The sequence below is a fragment of the Schistosoma haematobium genome, chromosome 2 (assembly GCF_000699445.3).
Source record: "Schistosoma haematobium chromosome 2, whole genome shotgun sequence".
Classification (NCBI taxonomy): domain Eukaryota; kingdom Metazoa; phylum Platyhelminthes; class Trematoda; order Strigeidida; family Schistosomatidae; genus Schistosoma; species Schistosoma haematobium.
Window position 1 is genome coordinate 20,217,972 of NC_067197.1, and position 24,264 is coordinate 20,242,235.

Genomic DNA, 24,264 nt, shown 5'->3' on the forward strand with positions numbered 1-24,264 from the left:
CTATTTTACTTATGTAAACTATATTTATAATAGTTATTTCCAAAATACAATTGTCCGAGTAATATTTGCAACATATTTAAAACAAAACAGTCCAAATAAAAGATTTGAATTCAGTGAGAAATAATAAAAATTAACAAATAAAATGATGAAATTAGATAGTTTCATAAAAATCACTTCATGAAATACATTGCATTTGCTTTATATTTGATTTCGATTTCGAAGAGAACTTGGTGGATCTAATATTATTGTCTAATTTGTTTAGCTTTAGACGGATTGTTGTGTTTTATTCAGAAAAAAATTAAGATCTCAGTCTTGTTCGTCTTCTAGACCAGTTGGCTAATGCTCTCAGAGTTGTTTGTGTTGTAGATCCATGTTCTATAAAGTTATGTGATATTCGATAGTTTGATTTGGATGATAAAGGTTTTAATCTCATATGTGTTGAAATATTTGCTTTTGACATTCTGGTTTGATTGTATATAGGCTGACTTGTTCTTGAAAGTTCATTTGCAACACGTAAAGACTGTTTAATAGGAAAAAAACAGAAAATTTGATAATTTAATGGTCAGTTCAATCTCTATTCAAACAATATTATTTTCAAACAGTCTAAATTAATTCTAAATTTCTGAAGTGATTACAAAAATTATCAATAAAAGTATGATTAAACTCGTCTCCATGATCTCTATCTTCATATGAATTATATAACTCATCATATAATAACTATCAGGGAGTAGGGTGATATATATATATATACATATATATATATATATATATATATATATATATATATATATATATATATATATATATATATATATATATAGGAGTTAATGATGCTGAAAGGATTCTCATATCGTGGTGGATGCTGTGGCTTTCCTGATTTTACATATTACTTTGTGTTGCAGTGAAATAGTCAACATGATTTAAATGACAAGTAGCTTCAATTAGTTTATATAAATCCGTTATTTTGCTAACATATGGATCTGTTTTACTGAATGGCTTATATTATTTAGTGGTTGTTTTTTCTTATTAAAAATGAACATTATAATAAACTGATTTATTAAAAAGAATTCTTTTTATCGAAAGACATTATCAGAAAGTCATATATGATCATTCTATATATTCCGCAAAAACTTTAACTTTCGCAGATCTAACGTTTATTAGACTTTTTTTGTGAAACACATATACTAACAATATTCACTGGTTTTGTGATAAGTAAAGGGATAATTAGTGAGGTAGGAGATTCGCATTATCACCCCATGGAATATGTTCTTACCAGATGATAGATGAAGAATGCTGCATTTTTCTAGTTTTCCACAGACTTAACAAACAACAAACTTTAAGAAGCTACATTAGCCCTTTGGTAGGCAGACATGCAACTTATTCACCAGGAACCATATGAGTTTCTTCTATTGGGGCTGAACTCTTATGAAATAGCAACTAAGTAAAGATTATATAACTCTTGAGATAGGTTAAGTGATCTTTGTGTATGTCACCGATGCATGCTGAAGAATCAGAGCTTATTTAGTGAGGAATAGATTCCGGAAATTCTGACGTTTAAAGAATTGCATTTTACTATCATTTCCGTAACACAAAATTTTGAATAAGGATAGAAAAATATTGTCCTTATCTCTTTTTAACGATGATATTCAAGTCGAGCTATTTAAAGTCCTTTCATAGAATCATAAAATGATACGAATTTCTTCATGCATAAATAAATATTGTAAAAAGAATTCAGTAGATATTAAATTTAGAAGAATACCGTGTTTAAAAAATCAAATGGGTCAAATGGTTTGCTGAATATTTTTCCTATTTCTCATTTGAAATAGATATGAAATTATTAAGAACATGGATTTCGATGTTCTTTCAATCAAGTTCAATTGAGTCAAATGGAAAATATATGTTATGATATTGGTTTACATACGTTATCATTCTATGGCCTAATTCTTGTCGCTTCATTATTGATGTGACGTATTTAAGAGATAACTTTAGTGTTAGTTGTTTATGTTAAAACGATGCTATGTAAACCTCAGGAAAACTTATCTTAAAAGATGAGATGAAATAGTAGTTTGCAAACTTGTATTGGGTTGTAATTGTTTCTTGTAGTAAATTATGTCTTTAAACGACTTGAATTTAATATAGAAAGTTTTACACATTCTCATTTTTTTGAAACTCTTTGATAAACGTTATCGTTTAAACCATATCGATTAACATAAACTCCTTCTGATTCTGATGGTAATGCAGTTATCAGAGTAATTTTTTAATGAACACAAATCAGTGCAAAGCTTGTGAAGATAAACAGTCACAGGTAAGATCATTATTCTTGACTTGTTTAAGCACAGGTGAAACATTAACTTATAACTGAGTTATCAGTTGACAGTATTCTCTAGAATGCCAATGGATCATCATAACCGAACTGTCTAGCTCATCATCACTCGTCACATCACTGAAAGAATACACTTGAACTGAAAACGTTCCTTGTTATTTCCAGTCAATAAAATATATTTACTATTTCAAAGTATGAGTCAATTAGCTGAAGGGGTTTTATAGAGATTGGATAGATTTGTTGGTTGTATTAGTCGCACTTTGGTTTCAGTTACGGTAATATTAAAAAAAAAACAGAGTGCATTGGAAAAGTGCTTTTTCCTAGCATGAGATTACTTAGCGGTGTGCACTAATGACATTACCATGGTTTAGGCTCAGGACCTTTTAGAACAACTTGGTCAGAGTTCAAGAAGTTTGCCATGAAACCTGAATGTCATTGATTCTACACCTGGTAGGATCATGGGTGCACACTTAAGTGGCTCTATACTATGACAAGTAGCTATCCATTTCTCCTTGTTTTTAATAATAGTTCAAATGAGATCAATCCGTGATGAATATAAACTATAGATAATCTATGCTTGCCAAGTTATTCACTCAGTTTTTCTCTTCCAGATTTGGCATACACTGCTCGTCACACTCCCATAACATGGAAGTCACATTTAGGGTGGATATAAACCGTTTAGAGTATATAAAAGGCATTAATCAAGCATTCGTGAAAGCGTCAAGATCACAAATGACAAAGTATATCCGAAAGTCATAAAATACCCTAATTAAAATGACAAATTTATTCGCTTGACAAAAAGTGAACTTACTCAGAAGTCTGATCAAAGCTATTATAAAAGTACTTAGTTTTGATTAATATCAGATGGGTTTTTGTGGAGATTGTAGTAATTTCAATGGTTAAGATCATGAATCAGTTGAAGCTAGACCACCATGGAAAACCTGGAGTGCTTCCAGGTTTTCCATGGTGGTCTAGCTTCAACTGATTCATGATCTTAACCATTGAAATTACTTAGTTTTGTTTTGTTTAGTGTTGGGTGATGAACGTAATTTGCTTAAGAGCAACGTACTTATTTCGCAAAATGAATGGCTCTGTTATCACATCTATGATAATCGTGCTAAATAATGTGGATTATAACTGATTAGGTAACATACTTTTAAAGAATATCAAAAGCCATTTCCTCTAAGCATTAATTAATAGGATGTGATTTATTATATTTGTGAAAAAGACTTGTAAATATTTTCAGGAATATAATCTTAAGAAACTGCTTTCCAAGGCTTCTAAATCCGTACACTTATCAAGCACTGTAGACTTGCGGAGACTGCCGAATTCCATAGTTAACCCAATGGACTGAGTTTGTTTAAACGAACAATGAAAATCACAAAGGATTGAACAGATGTTTTGTTTTTGTGTGGGACTCCTTAAAGTTCATACTCATGACCCCACAAGATATGGAACATATAGCCTTTAAGTGTCTCAGAGAGTGCCTAACCTCTAAATCACTAAATTAACATCAAATGACATACAAGTCTAACTCTAATCAATTTGCAATCCTGAGTCAGAAACTGTTGCACATTCGACATAGTTAAACATCACTAGTCACATCTTATCACTAGAATTCTGGATTCATCTTTTAAAACTATAGTTAAATATGTGAGCAGCTGGATGTTAGCTAAGTGTTCTTAGGATCAAACATTCCTCAAGAGACCCATAGACCCTGAGCTTGTTTCTCTATGAGATCATGGAGTCACATACTAGGACTAAAGAACTTTTCAGTTTTTCCTAATATTCAGTGGTTATTTAAATAAGATCAGTCAGTGACTCGAGTCATATATTTTCATTGTTTTATTTTCAAAAGATAATCGAATTTATTCTACCAGTGAACTTGCAGAATATCGTCGCCTTTTAAAACTTGTCAGCTTTATAATCTAGTAAATAGAATATTTTACAAACACATGTTGGTGATAAACAAATGGAATTATATAAATAAGACTCCAATAATCTCTAGTTATCATTTGACCTCCTACTATGTTCAGAATCCTATTACTAATACTTAGTCCGTTATAATCTCTAGATTTAAATGAAACTTTCTGCCTTTCATATACCATGCTATTCATTTAAATTCTATGTAAATTGTACAGTACGTTTCTTCGTTTCAGTTCCAACAACATCCAATGTTGGAAGGAAAAAGGGATGTTAATCATAAACCACCAAATAATTTTGCAGTCTTTGGTTAGAACATTTTGTCAGTGAACACATATGACGTCATAAGAGATAGAGCCTAATGACTTCAAGTTTTACAGTGATACTGTTGATCCACTGAATTGGAATTTACTGATCTATGTTTCAACTTTACTCAGTTAGTGATTCAATACGATTCTATTCCAATATCCATTGCCTTTACTCACTTTATAGACTACGATTATTTAAAAAAATAAAATTCTGAGCTATTCATTTAAAAGTTGGTTAGTAGGAATTGTTTGTAACTATGACAAATCGTAGGAAATCAGTAAGCTATATTTTTGATTTATGTATCAGTATGATCAAAAAAGAAAAGCTTAGTTTTTCTAGTAAACAAAGAGAAAAATAAATTACTTTATTCAATGTTGATCATCATTGTTATAGATAGAACACTTGTTTTCATTTTTTGCCATCATCTACTTTGATTCACTTATGGTAACATTATAACTATTGTTATTATTATTATTATTTATTCGTTGTTTATGTGAGATGTGACAATTACTAATTAACATGAATTGATTGTATTACGAAGGATGGATGAGCTGTTATCTGTTTTAAGTAAAATACTTCAATCTTAAGTAAATATTATTAAGGAACTTAGCAAAAGAAATCAAATATCAACAATCTAAATGATAAGAAATAGCTTAATTAGAAATCAACATTTTTGGTTGTTAGTCAAATTTTACCACTTCAAATATTGATTCCTATTTTTACAGTATCAAAATAATATTACTCAGCTGTTTATAGTGTTAATGGTTGAAGTGGTGTAAGATATTGCAAACATTTAGATCACCAAAATTTTAGATTGATTAATATATATATATATATCACATTTTAGTGGTTTGCAACTACAGGTCACGTATTTTGTCCTACAACGTTATGTGAAATAATGTTCTGAAGTAGCGATTAAAATTGTCGGCGATTGTTGTATTGTTCAACACTACACATTTATTATATTATTCATCTACTTGATCCTATTATTGAATACTCAATCGCTATCTAAATTAAATTTAAAATGAAAACTAAATTGGCAGTGGTATGATGATATTGATGTTATCGACGAGATTCCTAAATTCGGGCTTACCATTTCTGGTGGCCTTTTATTTTAACGCCAATTAGATCGGATGATTATGTTATCGACGGGCCTACCACTTTAGTGGCTAGGTATCTTACTTCAGTCACATCGTATGGTGATTGCTATTGAAATATACATGCCACAAACCGTTGTATATAAATATCGACTTAAATCACGTTTGTGAATAATGGAATTAAATGAGTCACATATTTCAAATAATCGTTGATCCAGATAAATGATCGAAGAAACGAAGCGAAGAAAGCAAAGAGAAGAGAGTGAAGCGAAACGGAATGACGCGCAGTTGAGAGGGTGATTGAGTCAACCCGATTTAATCAAGCGTTAATCAATATTTATAATCAAACAAAAATGAGTTACAGATATATCATGAATAGAGTAAGGAATTAGCACACATACGACCATATAAAAATAATTGAGGTTAATAAGCAAATAACTGACAGGGTCAAAATGTGGCTTGACAAGAATAAATAAGTCTGTCCAAAACTAGAATAACCTATGTGGGCTTGATATTATACGAGCCACCACACTTTATTTTATTTGTATACACCAAGGGACAAGTTTACGCTTGTGATAGATTCCATCTCGAAACCGAAGACAGTAATAGTTTTTTGAAAAAATAAGATGCTACTTAGCTTTCAATCAGAAGTTCTTTAATAACTTCAGGCATCATAGTGATTAGCTATAATAGCATATATATCATATAAAAATATTTAATAATAGCCTCTCACCTCGCTCATGCTTAAGATTTTACTTGACTTACTGTTCCATATATATTTTTGTTACTACTATTAGTGACTAAAGTATCGCAAATTGACTGAATTTAGTTATAAATATCATTATGCGTCGATTTAGCTGTCTAGAGTTTGAACGATCAATGCGAGACCTGAGGTCCTGCGTTCGATTATCTGTAATAGGATCGTGAGTGCTCACTTGTGAGAAGTTCTGCATTAGAACAAAGCAGATGTTCAATATTTTCTTATTTTCCGTGGTTTTGTAACTATAATTAATGCTTGATGTAATCATGAAAGCTCATCAACCTCCACAAAATCCCTATACGAATAATAAATTACTGATAAGCGGTTCAGTGTTGGATTTTTAAAACACCAAATTCATCATAAATTTTGACTGTCAAAATATTCATCTAAATTCATTTAATTATCAGTTAAATTATTTTATTGTATTATAATTCTCCCATTTTACACTGATATTTAATAGTTAAGCTGCATAATTTCATAGATTTGATTTTCACATATACTATACTTTCATAGATGAAATCATGAGCCAATTGAAACTAGACCACCATAGAAAACCTGGAAGCACTGAACAACCGTTTCGTCCTATTGTGAGACTCCTCAACAATGTCCTATACTGTTTGTAAATATTATTTATCAAAGTACTCAAATCCACAAAATTTTAGATTAAATTCATTCACTTAATCATTAATTATTTTAATTTACAGGAAACTATAGAAGTTTTATTACCATTTAATCTATTTATTATTTATGTAATTAATAGAAAACAAAAATAAAAAAACTCATTAAGTTATACAATTAGTTTAATGAAATAAAAATTTACAAAACTGTATAAATGACTTATGTAATTGAAAAGTTAAACAACTAAGATGAACAATGGGGTGCAGATAAGTGGAATTAAATGATCAACTACTTATGAATTATTTTCTAATTGTTTTTATATTGAATTTTGATTAATTTAAAGTTAGTTACAAAAGCACTTGAATTGAATCATAAATTTCACAAAATTTATATGAAGAAACCATCTTTTTACCTAAAGAAAACGGGACATAATGAGTGTGAAGTAAAATTAAACTGAACAAAATGAGGCCAAATATTTTAGCTTGAAAATCTATACTGAGTATTATGTTAACTTGTAAAAACTCCTAAACATAATTCTTATGGTTGTTAAATTATAGTTTGCTTATTAGATCAACTTTACAACTGTTGCATAGTGAGTCTTAATGCAGTAAAATGAATTAAAAGTAAATAATTTAAAAAGATTACAAGTTTTGTTTCTATAACAAATTCTTTTCAAGGAATAATAACAATTTAAACATAGAATAGTAACAAAGTTTAATGAAAGTGATCAATTTGACGCAATACATAAGCATAGTTTAGAAAGATCACTTTCAAAAATAAGAAAAGATGGAAGCTTCAGTTCATATTTCGCAGTATATTTCACAGCATATTGTTTATTTAGTCAATGAGTAGTTCGTCAGAACTTCACCATAGTCCTTCTTGATCTGTGAACTAAATTTTGTTTTTGTGTACAAAATATTTATTGGGATTGTAACCGATAATCAAAGACCACCATGGAAAACCTGGAAGCACTGGATGGTCGTTACGTCCTAGTATGGGACTCCTCAGTGGTGCACATCTACGATTCCGCCCCCTGCGAGATTCGAATCTAGGACCTACCAGTCTCACGCGCGAGCGCTTAACCATTAGACCACTGATTTTCCATGGTGATCTAGCTTCAATCGACTCATGATTTCAACTACTGAAATTACTACGATCTCCACAAAACCCCTTCTGATAATAACCAAAAAGTCTACTCTAAGTAGAAAACTTGATAATTATCAATATTTTAAAGAACATTAAAGTGATTAATACCACAATTATTGGTATAGTCGGTATTACTAAATGAATATTTTCTCTTCACTTTTATATAAATAAAATAGTTATTATTATTATTATTATTATTAAAGTTTTGCCAGTTACTAAAATAGACTAAGTACATTAAAGAGCTGAATAAAATTAGTTGTTTATTACTTTGTTAGAAAAAAACTTCTTAACTATAATACTTCTTAATCAAATCTATAACTAAAAGGATAAAATTACAAATATAGACTTACTTGTCGCATAACTTGTTTATTTGCTCTTTGTTTTCTTTGATAGATTCGTGAGAAATTTGATACAATTACTGGTACTGGTAAAGCTATAACTAATACACCGCATAAAGAACAAATACTACCAATTATTTTACCCAATACTGTAGATGGTATCATATCACCATATCTGACAAATTATAAATATAAAAACAAATACATCATTATAATAGAGGATAAGAAATGTGAAATATGAAGCTGTTATGTATTAAAAGTATATATAAGTTATATAAATAAGCTTTCAAATAAAACTTTTAAGGCATTTTATTCCATTAAGAATATTAGTTGATCTCATGATCTTAATAAATGCATTTTGTTTAAGTAATTTAATGAACTTTCATTAAGTAGAAAGTCCCTATAACGTTGCTAATATAATTGAAATCATGCTTGCTTAATCTAGGGAGAGTTAACGTTTTTTTTATTTATGTCAGCTCTTTAATTTGTTTTATCAAATTTAGTTAGTCAATGTAAACATTCTTCTAAGAATGTTTAATTTATAGATTTAAACAAATTTATAAGAACTTGTACATTCATAACAGATAAGGTAATATCAAGAAGTAAAAATTTTCTCTTCAATTGTTTCTTCTCTTTTGTTCTTTTATGAGAACAAAATTAGACTTAAATAAAAATAAATAAACTAATCAATAGTAAAATAACCTTTAGGTAAATATTTAAATTGGACATAAACAGTATTCCGGTCATTTATAAATAATAATTGGTAAGCAAATAAATATCATAGTGAAGTGTCACTATCTTCAATTATTCATTTGTACATATTGGTAGTAAAAAGTGTTCAAAAACACAAAATATGATTATTTTAAAAATGGCATCAAAAACAGATATCTGATTATATAAATTAGTCACTATTCTTTTTGAGACTATATGGAATAGCTTACAAATTATCCAAGTTTTTTGTAGCTCAATATAAAGTGAAGAAATATTTTATTATCAGAAGAGGGTTTTGTGGAGATAACAATCATCATGTGCTCACTAGTGACTGGTTTCAAGAGGTATTTCCTGGAGTTCTAGTGAGAAGCTGTGACCAGTGGAGTTCAAACAGGTCTGTGGTGAGATAGTAACTCACTGATGACAATGATGGACGATGGTGCAATTTTGTGGATTGGTTGAAGTTAGATATTAACACCATTGGATGCCAGACGGCTCAGTGGTGTAGAGGTTAAGCGTTTGTGCGCAAGACCGATAGGTCCTGTGTTCGATATCTCGCGAAGCGAGCTGGTGAGTGCGCACTGTTGAGGAGTCCTATACGAGGATAAAACGGTTGTTCAGCGCTTTCACGTTTTACACGAAGGTCTAGTTTCAATTTACTTATGAACTCAACTATTAAATATTTTATTATATAAAGATAACATTTAAAGTTTTTTCAGTCACATTAGGTTTATAGTGTAATTTAGAACGCTCCATTATAATTTTTTAACAAGTAGACTGTATAATTATATCCTCTGTAGATTGTTATTATCAATGGCTTTATTCAGTATTATATTTTGGTACAATATAGATTTCTCAGCACAGGGTATTTCAACAAGTATCTTACACAAGAAGCAGTAACAAAGACAAAATAAGGAAAAAAGGTTTAAATAAATAAATAACGGTGGTCTGCTTGAATATCTGGGCTACCTGTTTCTGCCATCTAATTATTTCAAAAAATTATCTGTTTTTTCATTTTGTTTTAACTTCTCATTATGTCCGTTAATTGCATAACCTAGACAGGCGCTTTTATGAAAAGCCTACGACCCTTCGCTGCACAAGTTACAAAAAAGTACTATAATAGACATCGTGGTGGTTGGTAATATACGTTGAAGAGAGTGAACATTAATCGTATGTCTTCAGGGTCGATCAAACAATAGAAAGAGGTGTGGCGGCGATGTGGCTACATTTGTAAACGTGAACTGGTGTCGATCTTCGTTTGTGTGTTTCAAGTTTTCAAATGACTTTATCGACTGTCTAACTCTAAGATGTTGTCCAAAACATATGAATAAATACAAATATTTTTATGTTACCAATATCTACGTGAGTCCAGACTGCACATCATCTGCGCTATCTGTTTTCGCTGATGAATTCACTGTTACTGTTACTGATTTCAGTGTTTCACTTTCAGTTGTATATGGTGATTTCAATTCATGTGACTGTAGCTTCCTTACGTCACTAGGTCACCAAAATGTAGTAGATTTTCCTACTCGTTTGGATGTTCATTTAGACTTCGTTTTCATTATTGATGTGGGTATATATGTGACTCGTAAACGTGCTCCATTGTCTAGCTCGGATCACTGTACAATTCGTGTTCTACCTAAAGTATATGGAAAGCATGGGAAGAGTAAACTCTTACATCAAACTAAGAAAGTCAAATATAGGAATTTTTCAGAAGAAAATATCCGAAATCTGAAAAACATGTTTCGTACGACTAACTGGGAATTATTTACAGATGACTCACTGGAAAACACTACTGATGTTATCACTTGTCACCTTAAATTCTGTTCTGATATTTGTTGTCCCACTGGAACCATTTTTGTAAGTTTTGATCGACTTACATATTCACAAGTAAAACGACTACGGAGGGTGAACGAAAGAATGTACAAGGAGAAAAACTCTAATGAAGTTCTTAGGCTGAATGGTCTGATAAACCTAGAGATTAGACGTTTCAACTCTATGTTTACTCAAAAACTCTTGTCTTGCAAAAGCTCTCCAAGTATGTGGAAACCCTTTGAAGAACTTACAGGTGACAGACAGATTAGGAGCGATAACCAGCTGAATGTTTGTGACTTGAATGAGTCTTTTGTACGCCAGTCATCTGATGTGATGCTCTCTTTATCCACAGGTTTAAATAATAGCTGTAATCCTAGTTTCACTGAAACTGATGTTCGAAGATGTCTCCAGTCACTTAATCCATCCCGATGTTTGGGACCTGATGGTATCCCAAACCTCTTTTTAAAAAAAATGTACTGACGTCCTATATTATCCGTTCACAACCATCTTTAACAGATCCTTCTCATCTAATCTCATTCTGAAAATGTGGAGTAAGATGGAGATAATCTCTGTACCCAAGAAAGTATCTGGTGATAAGAATGTGAAATTTAGACCTATTGCAATAACTTCACCCTTCCTCAAAACAATGGAAAAAATATTAATACTTCCATTTCAGCCTGCGATAAAACAGCATATTGATCCGTATCAGTTTGCTTACAGATGCAAAAGAAGCACCTTAGATGCTGTTGCTGTTCTGCATCACAATATAGTGTTCAGCTTGGAAAAGGGAAAGAAGTATGTTCGATGTGCTTTTCTGGACTATACTTCAGTTTTTGATTCTATACCAAGACAGCGTTCTAATAACCAGTTAATCAGCGTCAATACTGACAGCTGAATAACCAACTGGTTATGTTCGTACCTCTCTGGAAAGGAACAGTTCACTGTATTTGGAGGAAAGTGTTCAGAGTCTCTACTGTCTGATGCAGGTGTACCACAAGGAGCTTTTCTTTCACCTCTTCTTTTCTCTTTTTTTCTGCATGATCTGCCATCTTCCACAGAAAACACTTTTGCGAAATATGCGGATGATCTCACTGTATGTATGCTTATCTCTTCCTCTTTACCTATAATACTAAAAAGTGTATAATTATATCCTCTATAGATGTACATATAATAACAATGAGTGATCAAAATATAACCTTTGACAGCAACAACACGATAATACACATCTTTACGAATTTAACAAGTGTTCACCCATAAGTCATTGATGTATATATTTAAAGCAAGTGGTAATTTTTTGCTACCTATTAGAAACCAATATCACTGTTACTTATGGACTATAACTCAATTTTTGGTGTAAAAATGATCTCTTCAAAACTAATCGAACTCTTATAATTCTACTAATTATATTCTTAAAAAAATACTAGGGGATTGGTTTGATAAAATTCGTTAAGCCAATAACTTGGATACATTAAATTAATATTGAACACTGTAGATATCTCAACATCATAAGATCGTGGATGATTAGAAAAAATCACTTGACATTTAATTATTTATTCCGTAAAATTACACGAGTATAACTAACAAAATACACTTGTTTCCGATATCTGGTAGTTTTGTTTATAATATATGCACTAACGTTTTTGCGCTATGGATGATTATCTATTATTGTTGTTATCTCCTATGATTTGTTTAAATTTATCAAGTCAATATCACTAAAAAAAAGAACACTTTCGGGAAATAAAAATTACATTTAACTACAACAAGTTCAATCTTCACATCAATGCTAATTAGAAAGGAATTCGAGTGTGCTTGTGTGTTTGTGTATGCGCGTAAAATATAAACAAGCAAACAACACAAGATGCATCACTTGGTATTGTTTAGGTTGTATCTTCCCATTGGAGTTTAAAACTGCAATTGATCAGTCTGTTATTGGCATATGTGCATAGTGTAGGTATGCCTCGATATTGCCTTAATTCACAAGCTTTTTGTAAGCAATGATGGAGAGTGGCTAGCAGTGTCCCAAATAGGACGAAATGCGCGTCCTGGATTCCACTGCTAGTCACTATCCACCACTGCTTAACAAAAGATACTGTTTTAAAGAAAAGAGGAATCCATTACACATTTGCAAAATCAAATGTATGTAATTTTACTTTTGATTTTATCAAGAAAGTATTAGTCAATAGTACACTTTTATTAAATATGTAATATAATGAAGGAAAAGATGTTTTGCCAAATTGTTAAATAACATTGCTGATCAACAAGAATTATAAACAGTTGATAAGATTGTCAATATTATTAAAGAGCTTACATTTTATTAGTCTATAGTCCTGAATACCGTGCAATCTTAAAATAGTTATTTAAACTACACAGTAAATAGAAAACAAAGTTGATTGCTTGTATGATTAAATGAATAGAAAGAATAATTGCTTTCATTGAATTGATTTTAACATTGTTAAATAATAGTTATTCATTGCACTGACATCTATTAAGCATATGATATTGACTGTTACAAATATTTCTGTTCATTCACTATTCGTAAGATATTAAGATTGCTTAATTCTCTAACCCAGTAACGTAAATATTTTCTATAATTTTCAACGAAAACAAAAAGACTATTACTTTGTCCCAATGACGTATGAATAATTTCGCTATCTAAAACATCCAGATACTATTTTGTATTTAAGTTAAATATATTTACAATGTCAAATTATTTGATAGCAGTTTTATTTTAAACGTAAACGTAACATTGAAAGGGTTATGCAAGATTTTTTTTTTGGATCAATGTTAACTGATAAGATTCAGCTGTAATTGGTTTTCCTTTTAAGGTCAAAGTTAGTTTATAAGAATATATTTCAGAGCTAATGATAATTAGTAAACTCTATTGTATAGCTTTCTTCAAATGATATGAGATGATATTGTAAGTAATTTAAGGATTGAAACTTTAGATGTTTGTATTGATATTTCATTCATATCATTTAAATTACTATTTAGTTGTTTGATTTCGATAGTTAACTAATAAAAGAGTAGATTGTTTACTGTAATTACTGAAGTAATAAAGTTTATAGATGATAATAAAAGAACATCCAGTAACACAGTCGTAATTTACAATTCTTTTATAAAATTACTAGTAATCACAAGTAAACAATGAAATTATAATCCCTTCACAAAAATATTCAATAAAAGAATGATTAATAAATTGTCGACTGAACAGGAGTAAATACTTGTATTTTAGTTAAGGAAAATAAACAATAAGAGACAATAGGATTTGATTCTTATGGATTATTCTTCTTATAGATTTATGTTCTCATAATTTGATTTTATTTCCGGTTGTTACTGTTTTCAAGCCTTTTTTTCAACTGGCCGCTTGAGTACTGCAAAATAACCCATAATTCAAGCGATATTGTATTTTCAACAGTTGAGATCATGAGTCAATTTAAGCTAGACCACAATTGAAAACCTGGAAGCACTAGATGGCCGTTTCTTCCTATTGTGGGACTCCTCAGCCGGTATCCAACGGTATTAATGTCTAACTTCAACTAATCCACGAAATTGAGCGACACATACACCATTGTCATCAGGGAATTACTATCTCACAACTGACCCGGTTGAATTCCACTGATCACTACTTCTCACTAGAACTCCAGGATATACCTCTTGAAGCCAGTAACTAGTGAGCATATGTTGGTTAGTATCAGAAGGGGTTATGTGGAGATAGTAGAAACGGCCGTGCAGTGCTTCCAGGTTTTCAATGGTGGTCTAGCTTCAATTGACTCATGATCTCAACTGTTAAAATTACTACAATCTCCACAAAAACCCTTGTGATATTGTATTTCTTATTAAAACTATGAAGAGAGGATATCTTAAGTTTTGAATTAGTTCATACAATACTTAATCAAATCTTAATTATGCTATAAGTAGCCAAATGGTTTATTCGATAAATTTACGTACCTATTGTAATTCATTGTAAATTTAGTCCTTTGAATGTTGACCAATGAAAATTTCACTTTAATACATGCAACTAAACAAGTGATTAAAAACTTATACTATCAGAATGGTGATAATGTATTAAATTAATAAGTTGAATAAGACGCTTTATTATGATTAATTAAATGTAAAGAATATTTTCATTATGGACTGATGTTTTTCATTCATTGAATTGATTGAGAAGTCAATATTTCCTTAAGGAAAAATAATAAATATTGACAAGATATTTGTCAGGTTCAGTTAGTCATATATTACTGATTATCCTCTGGAGAATTTGTGTTTTAAGTTAATATATAGTATGTCATGAAAAGTGTCTAAGAATAAGATAATAGAAGTGTAACAATGTTAAACATATTCATAAATGGAGCTAATGTCCGTATTGGACAGATGTGTATTTTTCATAAAGTAGTTTATCATTAGGTCTAACATATATATATAATATTTTATCTAGTTAAATCGATTTCTAATTGTTTCTGTAATCATAACAATAATTTTATGATTTTAGACTCAAAGATCAAAATAAAAACTATTTATGGTTTGATAATGAGTTGTTTCAGTGTCTGTTCGGAATATAAGTGAATAGATGATATAATAATCGTGGAAAGTTATTCGGTTATATGATTATTTTAATTTCATTGATGAATTAAGTTATTCAGATGAAACTATGATTTCTGATATTGAACTCAGATCACCTGATAATATAATACATAAAAAAAAGTCAAGTAAGAAGTTTGTAATGATTTTTTGGTTTAAAGATAACTTTCATCTCCAACGTATATCAGGAAATACTAGACAATTATTTAGTTCTATTTTAAGACTTTTCAAGCAGGCCCCCTTATGAAAACACAGGATTAAATACAAGATATTCAAGTGCTGTGAATAGACAGGATTGATCGTATTCAATGTATGTAACTATGAAAGGCCTACAGATTATATTATCATTGTTGTCAGTCTAAAGGATCTCGTTTTTAATCTCATTCAGTATTGTTTGTACACATTACTGTGGGGTTACTAACCAGTACAAAAATATAATTTCTTATTATACTACTTCAAATAATATGACAACATATCAAGAGGTAAGTAAAGTTGATAAACAGTAATCATTTGACTATATATTAATAAACACACTTTCAAATAATCGTAATTTTGGTGTCAAAGTGTAACTACAAAATGAGACTGACAACTATACACTACTCATATTCAAATCAGTGAAATATGTTTATTGAAATCAGTTAGTTCACTGAAATTCAGTCAGTAAAAACTAAAATCGCTACATTCTGATCAAAAAAAGATGGGAACACTAGTAAAAGAACTGTCTATAACATTGATCATAAACTTATATCTGTACCTAAATTATATCTTCTTCTGAGCAATTAAGTATAATACATACATACATACATACACATAACATGTAAGTACCTTATTGATGGTTTATATTTAATAATCAATATATTATCACAATTTAGATCTAGATAATGATCTGTTCAAATAATGTTAACTAAATCATTATATTCCTGAAATGTCATCCAATTAGTTTGATCATTGACAAAGTTAACTTTTATTATTAGCTTAAGGTTATATTATGTATGTGAAAGAGTTACTGATGAAACTAATTGTCTCAGTATATAGAAACTTAGAATATGTTAACTTTTTCTTCTTTTACAGTCAACTTAGTTTCAATATAATTCGATTAAAAAATTAGATTCTACAGATCACCTAATTTGTATTTTACTTAATTAGATTTTGCTAGAGAATATTCATAATGTTAATAAAATTCTTGAAATAAAGTATTTTAGGTAAAGAAATTTACAAATACTTAATTTCTTCACGTAATCAAAATGAATATCAAATGATAAACAGAGATGGATGGTAACTAGAAGTGGAATTCACGATGGGTATTTTATCCTATTTGGGATTCGTCAGTTAAATGTACCTACTCTCCAGAGTTAATTTTCACCCAGGGACTCTAATCCAGTATCATTTACTTCAACTGCTATCATGTCACCCATTTAGTCACTGATTCCACCTAACCACTAAGTTCAGATAAACACTGGTTTATACAATAGAATGAAGATTCAAACAAACAATGCAAAAATGAATCAAATATAAAATTATTCAATTAAACATTATGGAATATGTGACCGGTTTTTTTTGATAAAAAGCCTGGAATATCAGTAAAAATCAGTTAAGCAAAAAAAAAAAATAATCTTTAGTAAAGGGATAATAAGAAACCTACTTTTGATCATTGTATTTCATTTCATATTTTGGTGTAGTTAGTTTGAAACATGTTATGAATGAAATCTCATAGCTTATTAAAAATTGATATAAATGACACTTAGTTATAAATTTTCAAAATTTTGGGAAAGTTTACTTACTGTTTCTATTCATATGATTCAATAGAACATTTTACTTTAGAAGCTGAAATACATCAATACAGAAACATATTTTCAATGTTCACTTAAAGTAAATCACGTTAATATTTTTATCATTTAAAACTAATGCCAGGATGATGATTGTTTCATGATAAAAAGCATCTCCAACGTTTCACTGATATTTTTGATATATGTGTATTTAAAGACCGGCCTAAATGATATTTGGTAGAAACCAACTGCCAAGTAACAATGTTCGATTCATAATTATGCTTTAAACTTCAGCACCATCATCATCATCGTTAATTTATCATCTGAAATAAAAATATAATTTTTTTCAATAATAGCAAATTTGTATATATTTTGTATTTCGTGATGTTGATAATTGAATTTTGTTTGTTTTTATTTATGCTTTCATCATTAAGTCAATCTGATTAGAATCCGAATAGCTAAATCAAAATGAATTTGTTATTTTTCTATTCTTATTTTGATTTCAAGAATATACAGAAATATAGAACAAAAAGTCTGATTAGAGAGTATAGAATTTATTAATGATTTTCATATAGTCATAAGTTTTACAGTTGTTACTGTTTTATTTGACTACTATGAGTCTTTGAATTAACATTTGTGTAAATCGAGTTTAAATTATCATACATGAAAAGATACAGTTTGGAATTGGAAATAGCTTACTTGTTGTTGCTCATATTCGGAAGTGAATATGGCCAGGGCTCAGCTACAGCAAATATGCCTAGATAGGCTTATTTGATATTGCTTCACACTTATACTTTTGATATATGTAAACAGATCTATCAGTCAAGTTGGTGGATATCATGAAATAGTTAACCTTGTGAATAAGCAGTTGTAGTTGAATATGATAATTACTGGTTTCGATTTTCGGTGTGAGCATTTATGTGGATTAAATCTAGCTGAAGACCTCTAACAGATAAGAAATGTCCATCATGTATTTTTTGTTGGCCACCATTCAAGAATACAATAATACAGTGGAGAATGATTGATATGCTAATTACTTGTTATAACCTCACTTTTAGGGCTGACCAAATTCATAATCAAAAGACAGGTTTACTAAAGGAGAGAACGTTAGTAATGGTACAGTTAAATAAATGTTGCGTAAAAAGGTTTATTCAGTAATGCATACAAGTAATGTTGGTCTATATCTACATTTATAACAAACTATGGTTCATATGTCTAGACTTAAAAGACATTTTCGATGGCAAGGAAAATGGATAAAAAATAAAGTCAACTGTTGCCTAACACGAAAAATATGTGTTTGAGAATAAAGTTCTCAATTCGGCATTGTTTATTTATTTATAGTGTTTTCAATGTTTCCAAGAACGGTATATTATCAACTGTTAAAATCCACCTTATATTTAATACTGAATTACATTAATTTATTTCAGAAATAGGTTTAATGTACTCTATATTGAACAACATTATACCATTTGATAGAATAAAAAATGACGAAAGTTTATAGTCAACTAAACATCAATTTACTGCCCATAATAATCATTCTTTGATCATTCAAGTTGAATTCATTTAATCTATATACATTTATGTTTTTTTAACTATATTGACCAAATATACATCACCGTATTCAAATCATCTATGGAAATTATAAATAAACAATAATTGTTTAAATATTACCACCACGTATATGAATACCAATAGAGGAGGGAATTTTGACAGAATAAAAGAAAAAAAAAAGTTTTTAAAAAATTTTTTTTTAGAATATAGAAAAATTGTTTATCTAATTTAGTTGTTTTAAATAACTAACAAATCCATGTTTATAGATAAACACACAATTGTTCTAGTATAGATCCGTATTATTTACTAATTATTTATTAAATTAATTTAAACAATCATTAGTTTATAATAAAAAGAAACTAGTTTACGTTGAATTTAATTAATTCAATATAAAATAGAAATGTGGTGTCATTTAAAAATAACAAACGTTAAACAAAAACACAACAACTTCTCTATTTATGATCCTTGATAACTGATTAATTGTGATACAATTAAATGACAAACAATTGGTTATCTTATTTATTATATTTATCAGTTCATTAACTAATAAGTTATGATTGTTGTACAATGATGTCAACATAGTTGATGATTGTTTGTTATCATATATGATATGGATAAATTAATATTTATTTTACTTGCTGTAATTTATGTTAGTTTGTAAAGGTTAGTTTCTTCTATATCTGACTCCAATAAATAGTATCCCGTTAACTGAGTATTTAATGAAGGCTAAATCTTCTAGTACAATTATGGATTTACTCGAGATTATTTAAAAGCCTCAAGACCAGTTATAGTGATGGTTTATTGTTAAGGATTGATAAAATCGGCAAGCATACAGGAATCAAGCAAACGGGGAAACTAAGAGTGTGTGTGTGTGTGTTAAAAATCTCTATACACTTTTGAGTGCTAATCAAGTATGGATAAATTATTGATTGTCTGTGTGTTACAACCAATGGGAGAATAGATTAAAAATTGACCTGTGCTCAATCAGACTCACACAGAAAATTACATGGTGGATTAAGTGTCTAAATTACAATAAGCAGATAAATAATACAGTAGTCGAATGGGCTTGCTACAAGTTAACCTTGTAATATCTTGTTTAAAATGCGGAACATTAAAAAAATGGTATAGTTAAGAATAGAAAATAAAGTTAGGATTATTTGATGGGTGGTATTTAATACTTAAAGGAGAAAAATGGGAGTTATCGAGTCGTTTAATTTATTGGTTCCAAATAGGTTATTATTGGACAATACACCATATATTTACCATAATAAACACTTAAATGGTATGGTATCACAAAGCATATCAAACGAGTTATCTCAACAGTGGCTACTTGCTATTTATTTACAAGCCGTTTAAGTGGTTTGTCCTTTACAGATTTTTGTATCTTATATATGTAAGCTCAAGTATTTCGAGATTTTTACTACTACAAACATGAAAGGATTTCATTATATTTTCATCATACTTCGTGTGTAAAGATTTCATAAAAACTCTTGTATTAATAGTAAACACAAGTATCTAATGAAAACAAACACAAATTAAGAAGAGATCACCAGTTTATGATATAACATTTTATAATACGTTTATGACGTCATACTATTATGAATGGTAATTTCATAAATAAGATGGCGTTTGGTACTAAATTATTTCAATGTCCTCATCTCCATTTAAATTTAGTTGAATTCCAATAGGAGAAAACACGATATGATGTAAACTAGAGCACAGGAAGACAGTTTGTTAACGATGTTGTGTAAAGACGTGATTAAAAGCACTTTTGCATTCAATAGTAATTCGTTTAGATTTATAGAAAAGACAAAAGGTAGGAATCTTTATCATATATATAGTTTCCAGTTGCTATCCATCCTTAAGCAACTGGAAAGGATTGCTCAGGACAGAGTTAGATTGAGAATGATGGTGAGCAACCTATTCTACTACATGAGTAAGTAAGTATATTAAGACTAATTCTGTAATGAAACTGTAGTGGCATCAATATAGATAATCTAAACATTTAATGTAATTATGTTATATATCAACAAAAATTATATTTCCGGTTTAATGTTGAAAGTGTTTATTTGTTTTTTTACTGATAATCATTGATTCCTATAAGTACACAGTAAGAACGTATATGTAAATCTAAACAATATTAATTGTAATCGTAAGGAAATCGGTGATTACACTGGATTTGCTACTCAACTCCTTCATTCACTTCCCAGTAATGTTTGGGACTTTTTATATTCCTATTGTGTGTTTTTCTAATACATTGAGTTAATGTGAGATAATGATATTCCTTTCCTATCACTTGATATGTGTACTTATCTTGGAATTTGATCGTTAAATACATAACGAATACTAAAGAGCAACTGTAATCACCAAGGTAGTTTTATGGAAATTTTAAATGATCACAGACTACTTTTCACCCTAAATGGCGTCAGCTTGAGTAACATTGAAAAAGAAGGATTTGAGTGAGCTCAAAATGGGTAGGGATAAACATATATTCATTGATTATTAATTTTCAATAATTGTTCAGGTAATACAAGTATATGATGGAAAACACCATTAAACTGTATATAAAATTGTCATAATTTACCAATGTGGCTGTTTCTAGTAGCCAATAACTATATGTTTGCATTTGAGTAATCATTTGAATCCATTAAATTATTCTCGATAATCTTCATTTGTAATTTTCTCTTACATATTGACTTTGTCAGTCATTAATGTATGTGTTTCTGCCTCGCTTTTTTTCAATTAATTTATTTACTTGAGACAATCTTTACTTTTCTTTCTATATTTGTTGTATGTTTCATCCACTTTGTTGTAAGTGGCACTTTTTGAGGAATAATAAGTATTTTTCGTAAAGTTTAAATGGATTTAAGATGTATACAGTATGGATATTTTAGCTACAAGCTTTATTAACTTATGTGGGAGTGAATGTCTCGTGTAGAAAGGGTAATGACATTGTTCTTTGACAAATCTCAGTTACTAAAACAATTATAACTACACTCAGACATAATTTCCTGGTCTGCGGTTTGTTTTAATAACATCGTGTAGTTAAATAGCTACAAATTTATAGGTTTAGTTATTGTATTCACTATCTAATTTCAAATACATTCGTGAACTGTAATGAACAGTCACATTATCACTGTGTATAGAAAAAACGGAAATTTTTAAATAAAGCAATTGGAATACTGACATTTCATAATTTAAAGAATACGTAAAGTTGATGTGAATAAATGAATAGAATGTATGGTAACTTGACTACTGATGGCTAATACTCTTCAAAAAATTTCATTTGTACTCAATATTTTCTTTGATTAACTTCTATTATTATTATTGATGTATTATTCAGACAATAAGCAAACCATTTAAGATCTGAACGTTTATTATCACTCACTATGGAAAGTCCAACAGAAGCGTAAGGTGGATTGAAGTTTTGTTTACACTCTAGATAGTGGATAACGCGATAACCTTTGAAGCAAACAGTACTGGGTTCGAGTTGTGGAGTGAACATCAACTCTAAAATATAGGTACATCCAGCTGACGAGTTCCAAATAAGACGAAACGCGCATTTTGGATTCCATTGTTAGCCACTATCCATCTTTGTTTATAAATAAAATTAGTTTTGTGTAAATGAAAATATGGAATTTGTCATTTTGAAAATTGTTTATCAACAAAATAAGAAAAAGAAACACAGTCCCCTTAATAGCTTTATTATGCTTGGAGAGGTATTCTTTGAAATTTTCAAATATATTTATTTTAATTTCATAATTTACAATACAACTAGATATATTCAGTAAATAATTATTTGATTTATAAAAGTTTGATGGACAGATCAATGGTTAGTTTAAATAAAGGGTGTTTATGAATTAGTTTAACTGGATTGTTTTTCATGTTAGAAACTGAAATCATCTGGAGAAATATTACAACAAAGAAGTTCCTTTAAGATTGTGTTCGTTATGGCTATGGATAGCAAACACATAGACTTATAACAAAGTCTTCATTGTTTCTGAGAAAATACAGTACTTTTACATTTGATTCTGATTGTTATCGCGAGTGAGAATTGTTCAGTAACTTCAAACCACTGAAAAAGAAGTGTTGAGATTTTACTGATTTTCAGTGGTTTGCCAGGTTTTATCAGTTTATCACATTAACTAACTTCAAGTAATCTAGTTTCTAACAGTTACTTTAAATTTTGACTTTAGTTAATTATGTTTTATACTTCTGAATGATTGTTTTATCTTCTAGTTTCATAATGTTTGAAAATATTTCAGTGTAAAAATCATTGATGACGAATTGTGTAACCAGTGAAATGATCTTTAGAGGTTTTTACCCATTTTTATTTAATTAAAAAAGAATGGAAACTTCATAACAAACATGAATATACTAATTACTAAGTACTTTTAGGATTTATTATTTTCTTTTTCCTGTCTTCAATTCATAGTATTTTTGTTATGAAGTACACAAACGTTCTAACTAGTTTTTTGTTCTGAATTATTATATAAATGTATGTTAACGTTAGCGTACTCTCCAATTACAAAGTCTATGAAAATTATATTTATGAATAATCACTGTAATTTTATCTGATTCTATGAAGATGTTTTCACGCTTTTCAGTTATAAAACTAGGGACACTTGTTCCAGTTCAATATATTTCTTGATATTGGAAATAATAGTGGAAACATACTCACCTCTTGGAATGAAGTCAAATGGGATTTTTTTAACAATACGTAAATACCTCAGAAAATGAATTATCAAAACACTACAACATGAACTCAGTCTGTTAAACAAATATCTCATTCTGATTAACTTACACTTCCATACTGCTTACAGCAACATTTCATTTGCAAATGTGTTTTATCATGTTGCACAACTGATTCTCGTAATTACTATTTTCTTCTAGTATACATGAGGTGTATGATTGAATTTTCAAGCTTTGAGCTAATTTATATTTTACAGTCCATTATTACGGATAAAATTTAAAAAATATAATAATATAAATGGTGGATGGGTTAGTTGAAGTTAGACATTAACACCGTTGAATGCCGGCCGACTCAATGGTCTAGAGATTAGGCATTCGCTCACGAGACCGATGGGTCCTGGGTTCGAATCCCGCCAGCGGGTTCAAGGATGTGCACTGCTAAGTAGCCCCATACTAGGACGAAACGGTCATTCAGTGCTTCCAGGTTTCCCATGGTGGTCTAACTTCAATGGACACATGATTTCAATTATTTAAATAATAAAATTTTATAAATGATGTTTAATGGGAGTATAAACCATAGTTCATCACTTTGAAACAGCGTATGAATATTACATATTATATTTTTAAAACTAATCTT

The 24,264-nt window shown here is 29.6% G+C and overlaps 1 protein-coding gene across 1 annotated transcript in view; it reads right to left on the bottom strand.

Moving 5' to 3' along the window:
* The window catches only part of MS3_00006417 (uncharacterized protein), a 45,136-nt gene continuing 20,872 nt past the window's right edge, over positions 1 to 24,264 (bottom strand). The window contains exons 2-3 of the mRNA XM_012943926.2: positions 8,527 to 8,689; positions 1 to 520 (exon numbers count right to left, since the gene is read on the bottom strand). Of these exons, the coding sequence (XP_012799380.2) occupies positions 299 to 520; positions 8,527 to 8,689 (385 nt within the window). The 3' untranslated portion in view covers positions 1 to 298. The remainder of the gene's footprint in view (positions 521 to 8,526; positions 8,690 to 24,264) is intronic.